The 7672-nt window shown below is 37.6% G+C and overlaps 1 protein-coding gene across 1 annotated transcript; it reads right to left on the minus strand.

Moving 5' to 3' along the window:
• Nucleotides 1-2475: 2475 nt before the first annotated feature.
• Nucleotides 2476-4875, minus strand: FSCB (fibrous sheath CABYR binding protein). The gene has a single exon (XM_037501959.2). The coding sequence runs from the start codon at nt 4650-4652 to the stop codon at nt 2685-2687; it is 1968 nt and encodes a 655-aa protein (XP_037357856.1). The 5' UTR covers nt 4653-4875; the 3' UTR covers nt 2476-2684.
• Between the last annotated feature and the right edge of the window lie 2797 nt (nt 4876-7672).

Consider the following 7672-nt stretch of genomic DNA (forward strand, 5'->3'; position numbering starts at 1 on the left):
CAACTATTAGAAATATCTTAAAAATCAAATTAAAAATGAAATCAAAACAATATTTAGGAGTCAATAAATTTATGACAAAGGAGCCAAGAATATTCAGTGGAGAAAGGACAGTCCATTCAATAAACTATTGGTGAAACTGGATATATATATATATGATGGGATACACACATATATATACAAGTGTGTATATATAGATATAAATACTTGGATCTATACAGATATATATATATTGGGATATAGATATACAGAAGTGGAGGAAACTGGTCAAAGGTTACAATATCCAGTAATAAGTTCTGGGATCTAGTGTACAAAAAAGTAAGTTAATAATCTGATATAGGGGCCTTCTGGGTGGCAAAAGGGGTTGAGCACAGTGCTGTGGGGCTGTCCGTAGCCTCTGCAGCGCGAGTTCAATCCCTGCCCAGGGAGGTACCCATAGGGCACAGCAGACCTCTCCTGGTTTGCCCACTGCTCACCTCAGCAGTGTACTTCCATCTATCTGCCTGTTCTGTTCCCCACTCTGTCTCTGGTAGATCCTCTCACCTCCCACACCTCTGTCCTGTACCCCAGTCCCTGAAAAAGAAAAAAAAAAAACTGATATACCTGAAAATTCCTAAGAGAGTAGATCTTAAATTGTGTCACTACCAAAAATAAAAATTGTAAATAGTGAGGAGATGTACCTGTTAACTAATGCTATTGTGGTAATTATTTCACAATATTATATACATTAAATCATCACAATGTAATGTACACTTTAAAATTAAAATTTGAAAGTGAGGAACAATCAAAAAAATTTAAGTGAAGAAATAGAAAATCTAGTATAGAAAACATCTCCATATTTAAAAAAAATTAACCAGATTTTAAGTATCTAAAAAAGAGAGAAATATTTATTTAAAATTTTAAATTAATTCAGGAATGTTTCCAAAAATGCTCAATCAAGAAATCTAGAATAAATTTTCTCAACTTCAAACCTGGTACATAAAAAGTGTGCTTACAAAAATTATCATAAATTTCTGAAAAACTCACTTTAGGGGACTCCCTGGTGGCGCAGGGGATTAAGCACCGCACTATGATACAATCCACAGCCTCTGCAGTATGAGTTCGATCCCCGGCAGGCCAGAGAGCAACCCACATGGTGAAGCAGATCTCTCCTGTCTCCCCCACTGGCTCCCCTCAGCAGTGTTCTTTGGTCAATCTGCCTGTTCTGTTCCCCACTCTGTCTCTGGTGAAACCTCTCACCCCCCTGCATCTCTGGCCTGAATCCCAGCTCTTGTATGCATAAATAAATAAATCTTTAAAAAAAACTCACTTTAAAACATGGTATGGTTTTAATTACATAGATAATAAAGAATAGGAGGAAAAAACAATTATCAGTTGTAGGGCATCAAAGCTCAGAATTACCAATCTGGAGTTTTCACTAAACAGAGAAATATACTAACAAATTTTAAAATTTTTTAAAGAATTATCTCATATTTTCAGTACTCTGAATTGTAGCTAGACAATATTTTTCCAAAATTTGCTATAACCATTTAAAATCAAAATAGCCTTTAATAACTGTCTTGGGCCTTCCTGGTGGGGCAAGGGGTTAAGGTGTAACCTATGAAGCTGTCAGCAGCCACTGCAACATGAATTCAATCCCCAGCCAGGGAGCTCCCCACATGGCGCAGCAGACCTCTCCTGACTTGCCCGCTTCCCCTAAGCAATGTATTTCAGTTGATCTGTCTGTCCTGTTCCCCACTCTGTCTCTGATGAATCCTCTCACCTCACACACCTCTGGCCTATGTCTCAGTTCTTGTATGCATAAATAAATCTTTAAATAACTGTCTTGCAATAATCCATAATTATTTTTGTAAAATGTCAATAACTTATACTACAGCAATTCAACATTATCTTCATCACAAGTTCAGAGTGCAAAAACCAAGTTAAGCTTCCAAAGTACTGATGACTTGAAACAAAATTAAAACTAAATAGGAATATGCTGTCAAGGTCATTTAAGCTTATTTTTCTCTTTGCACACCCTTTAAAATGCTTCATCCATGGTTGTCTTCATTGATATGAAAATTTTTACAAAGAAAGTTTGCCTATCCTGACATTAAAATGTAAAATGTGCAATGAGGTAGGGAAGATAACAGACTGAAAACAGAAAAGAAGTGCTTACCTCAGAATCAGGTAGACAGAAAATAGGAGAGATGATAAATTATAATGAGAAAGCGTAACTTTAGATGTGTGACCAAAATTCAAGAAAATTAAAGTAGATGACAGAACTGCAGAATAACAACAACAAAAGAAAATACATTTTCTTCTATAATATATATGTACTTTAAAGGGAATGTGGAGAAAAAGAAAATATGATTATAAAGTATACTTTACCCTTGTCAACAAGGTATAGGGTAGAAGGAATATTTTAAGTAATGACTTCAATCACAAATTTGCTTCATTTCAAAAGAGGTATTTTATAAAATACTCTAGATTTGAATGAAAATAACAAGTAATTTTAAACCACTAGTTTTTATTGTTGATTTTCCAATAAGGCGTGCAATCCACCCCTTGGGGTTTCCTTTCATTTCCCTATTCACAAAACTACTTCCAAGTACCTACAGCCCTTTTCTAAAGTATGTACTTCCAGAACTCCCTAGCTTGTGACTGCTAGCTTAGTTGAGACCTGATTACAACTGAGGAGAAGGCCCTTATTGTAGTTCTATTTCAATTACACCCTCTATTTCAATAATAGAAGGCTGATCTTTCTGGATATTGGATGAGTCTTCAGGAGGAAGATCTGGTTCTACAGTCTCTTCAGATTTTTTCTCAGGTTCCAAAGACAATGGCTCTAACTTTATCACTGGGACATCCATGGTCTGGAGAGCCTTTAATTCAGTAGAATCATTATCTACCATAGTCTCATCCACAGGGCTTTGTTCAAATGGTGGAGGCTGAACTTCAGGATCTGTTATAGGTACTTGTGTAATATTGGTCTCTTCAGATGATGGAGGCTGTTCATCAATAGGGTCCTTTTCTGCAGTAATTCCTTCACTTTCTGGAGGCTGCTCTTCAGTTGGGGCCTCCTCAGATGCCAGAGGGTGAAGTTTAATAGGGGCTTCTTCAGCGGGTGTCTCTTCATCTGGTGAAGACTGAACTTCAGTTGGTTCCTCCTCAGCTACTGGTGTTTGAAGTTCATCAGGGGTCTCTTCAATTGCTGAAAGATGAACTTCAACTAGGGCCTCTCCAAGAACCCCTTCAGGTGGTAGAGACTGAACTTCAGCTGAGGCCTCTTCTTCCTCAGCTGGGAAAGGTTGAACTTCATCTGGGGCTTCTTCAGGAGGAAATTCCTCAGCTGGTGTTTCTTCAGCTCGTGGAGATGGAACTTCAGCTAGTGCCTCTGCAGCTTCTTGAGGTTCAACTTCAGCTGTGGTCTCTTCTTCAGGGGCCTCCTCGGCTGCTGGAGGCTCAACTTCAGCTGGAGTCTCTTCTTCACGGTCTTCCTCAGATGATGGAGACTGAGCATCAGCTGGAGTCTCTTCTTCAGGGGACTCCTCAGCTGAGAGAGACTCAACTTCAGCTGGGGTCTCTTCTTCAAGGGACTCAGTTGAGGGAGACTCGACTTCAGCTGGGGTCTCTTCTTCAGGGGACTCCTCAGCTGGGGAAAACTGTACTTCAACAGGAGACTCTTCTGTAACAAACTCTTCAACAGGGGCAATTTTTGCAGGAGTAACAAACTCTTCAACAGGGGCAATATTTGCAGGAGTCTCCTCAGTTGCAGAAGTCTCCTCAGTTGATGGAGGCTGAAGCTCAGCAAGTATCTCTTCTTCAGTAGTTTCTTCAGCTGGTAGAGACTGTACATCATCAGAGGTCTCCTCTGGAATAGGACCGTATACTCCATCTGCAATGTCTTGTTCGAGTTCTGATTGTATCTGAGTATATTTTTTGGTTTCTTGACTAAATGATCCCATAATACTTCTCCGTCTAATTTTTTCCTTACTACTTGTTGCTGATTGAGATTCAGACTTTTCACTAATAAAAATCTCCCCTGAGGATTTGTGTATCTGCATACTTTCCCTTGACTTTAAGAAAGAACTACCTGGCCTTCCAATCACCACTATTTCTGATTCACTAAAGTATGTCTGCTGTTCCTTGTCATGTTTTTCAATGCACGGGATAATCACCATTGTCCAGTCTCCAGTACAACTGGTCTGCTGAGATCTGTCTATTTTGAGTTGAATTGAGTGAGTGAGTGGGGGATTTTCTACTTCCTGAACACTTCTTGGAATTTCAGGGGCTGCTTCTCCAACAGCAGCCCATTTTTCTTCAGATAAAACTGTTTCACCAAACAATTTGCTTTCTTCTTTTTTCTCTTCTTTAATGCTGTCTGTCTGCAGAGAAACATCAGTCATTTCCTGTCCATACTTTCTCTTTGTCCAACTTTTCTGAATCTGAGAAGATAATCTAAGAGAATCATATTTTGCTTTGCTTCCAGAAATATTATCAATACTATGGGTAGCTTTGGGGATAGGTAATTGTGATGCAGGCAAGTGTCTCTTTTTCTCTGTCACTTCAGTCTGCTGGGATTTGTCTACCATTGGTTGACTGGGTTTTCTTCTCTTTCGAAATTCTTGCCTCCGTGCTGAGATAGGCTGATCAGGTTCATCACTTTCATCCATTTCTAAGACTGTTGAATTTCAAATTCATTGATTTTCAAGTAATTAATTAATTAGACTCATGAATGCATCAGAGCGTTAAGCCTTTACCTTTCCTTCATAAAGTGTTATGCTCCTTCAGAAAAAAATAGCTAATGAATTACTGCATTCTGTACTACACCCTGTTGGATCCCACCTTACCCAGTAAGCATCTTTCTGTTTAGTCTCTGGCATGACTAAATCCCAGTTCTAGAAGTTTACCTCAATGTCTATGACATCACAGTCAACTCTCCCTACAAGGTTCCATTGGTGATATTCACAGCACTTAAAAAAAAGTTATTGAAATAATGTTATTGGTAGTACCATTTAACTAGGAAAATAATCATGAAAAATGGCTAGAAGTGAGAGGTCTACTATTTGAAATATCAAGTATGTAAGAGTATTTTCTATCAGGGAAACATCAAGTAAACTCCAATGATGTTGCTTGCTAATAGTTGAAATTAATGCTTTTGAATTTTCACCTTTGTTCTTTGTATCGTACTATCAAAGAGAGTTATAATTCCAAGCTTGGAATATTGCAGCTATTTTCAACTGATAACATTTGTGCTGATATTCTAGGTATGTTTATATGATTTAAACATTAATATTGCTTGAAAAACGAGTTCTGAGATCTATATTCATGTAAGCACATTTCCTGTGTCCTTAGCTTTCAGAAACCACAAGAACCCACTTTTGGGTGTATGTGTAGATGTTTATATGTAGCAAGTTTGTCTTTGAGATATTTTTATTTTAAACTATTCAGAATTCTAAAAATTTGCCAAATAAGAGAATACTGAGTCTAAAAATTTGGCAAATGAAATCAAATGCATTTGTTGATCCAGTTACTATATGCTCTGTTAAATAAACATGCTGGAATAAATTCCCCAATGAATAAATATTTTAAATTGAAGCTTTGAAAAAGAGGAACCCTGCTTAAACAAACTATGAATGGTATTATATAAAATTTGAAATATTAATGAAACTTTATCTTAAATAACACACAAAAATTTTACTAGAGAGATGGAGACTAGTCAAAAGATGCACAAAAATATTTTTTCCTTAGTTTAAGGTAAGTTAAAGAGGAAAGCTTAGACTTTGAAAATGCTGTCACACGAACAAAGTAATAATATATCCAAACAATCATTATGGCTGTTACCATGGGAATAGTTTCGATTTCTTTATGCTATGTGGCCTCTCTACCACTTAGGGCCTCTGCCCCTGTGTGTGTATGGCCTCTACACTTCTGTGTGAGTAAAAGAACTGGGTAAGACCTCCTGCATGACTGCCTTTAAATAATGGTCCACATCATGAGGCAGCCGGTGACGCCTAGGTAGCCGTTTGACTGATTGTGTGGCCATGGTCTGAGGTGGTCTGTGAGCAGCTTGGGAATTACACCAAGTACCTGCATGAGAAGTCCTCCCGTATATGTGGCCGACATGTCCCTTCCTGCTCCCATAAAGTTGATTATCCTTTGTCTCCCCTGGACCCTGCTTCTCCTGCCATTTTCATATAATTAAACATACTTGTTCATTACTGCTAATAAAAAGCAAGAGTGCTGCTCAAGGGGGCAGCAGAGTCTTGCCTTGCAAACCTGCTCCACAACTCATCCCTCAAACGTGTCCCCAAAAAATGTGGTGACACACTCCTGACCACCAACACTGTATTGATTCTGGACATAGAAAAATGCCATTGAATAATTCCCCTTGTTTGACATGTACTAGTCATAATTTTAGCTAAGTCACTTCAGCCAAATAAATGAGTACTTTACACATTCTTTGGCCCAGTCCCTAAAATAGGCTCTCTCTCTCATGGCAGGGATTAGTGACTATTTATTGAGTATAAATTGGATGAATGTTATTAGAAACCATGCTGTTTATTATACATCTCAACCTGTTCTGCTTTCACTTTTGTTTATTCTACTCTTCTGTGTTCTTTGGGTTTTTTGTTATTGTTGTTGTTTTTTAAGATTTATTTATCTATACAAGAACTGGGATACAGGTCAGAGGTGCAGGGGGTGAGAGGAGTCACCAGAGACAGAGTAGAGAACAGAACAGGCAGAATGACTGAAATATACTGCTGAGGAGAGCAGCGGATGAGACAGGAGAGGTCTGCTGCGCCATGTGGGTAGCTCCCTGGCTGGCCAGGGATCAAATTTGTGCTACAGAGGCTGAAGATAGCTTCACAGTGCTGTGTTTAACCCCTTGTGACACCAGGGATGCCCCTTCTGTGTTCTTTGTAATATTTAATCAAGCAAAGTAAAATAATAGTCATTTACCAAAGCAAATGACATAGGTACTCATCACACCTACTCTATTAGAAAACTATGTTGTTTATCAACATCTTTGTGATCTGGTGTCCCTCTAAATTGCATCTGTCAAACACTGCATTTGTACTTTGTAATCAAGTTTCTGAAATTTCATGTAATAACTTCAAAGTCTATTTTGAGTCAATTCATAACAAGAAATCACTGTGAAAGCAACATTATACTAACTGGGTTACTATGAAGAGAAGTGTCATTTTGGAGTGTAATTTTGCTATCACAAGTTAGATTTTACCAATCTTTTTGTAGACATAAACTGAATTTTCTATTCCAATTAAATTTTCAATTTCCACTTCTTTGATATTTAGGATTTTCCTTCTGCAAAATAATGAAGAACCTGATCTTTCTTAATTGATCTTAATTATGCACCAGACTTACAGTAAATTGCCTTTTGCTACTAGCTTATTCATAAAAGCAAATTAGCATGCCTAAATAATCAATCAATTACAAATTTACTTGAGATTTCAATTAAAATTATGTGAGCTACCATGGAGCAGTTTCTCATCATACTTCTTAACATCAATAAATGTTCATTTTTGTCCTGCTGATTTATCTAACCAACTAATCATTACTTGATCTAATGGGCTTCGTGTTTTACCCTTTGTTCTGAAATCTCACATAATTTAGCTCTCCTATTCAATTGGCTCACATCTAGTATGGTTTGAATTGATATGTTGAAGTCCTA

This window comes from Talpa occidentalis, unplaced genomic scaffold (assembly GCF_014898055.3).
Source record: "Talpa occidentalis isolate TD23 unplaced genomic scaffold, MPIMG_talOcc4v2.1 talOcc4.11, whole genome shotgun sequence".
NCBI lineage: Eukaryota > Metazoa > Chordata > Mammalia > Eulipotyphla > Talpidae > Talpa > Talpa occidentalis.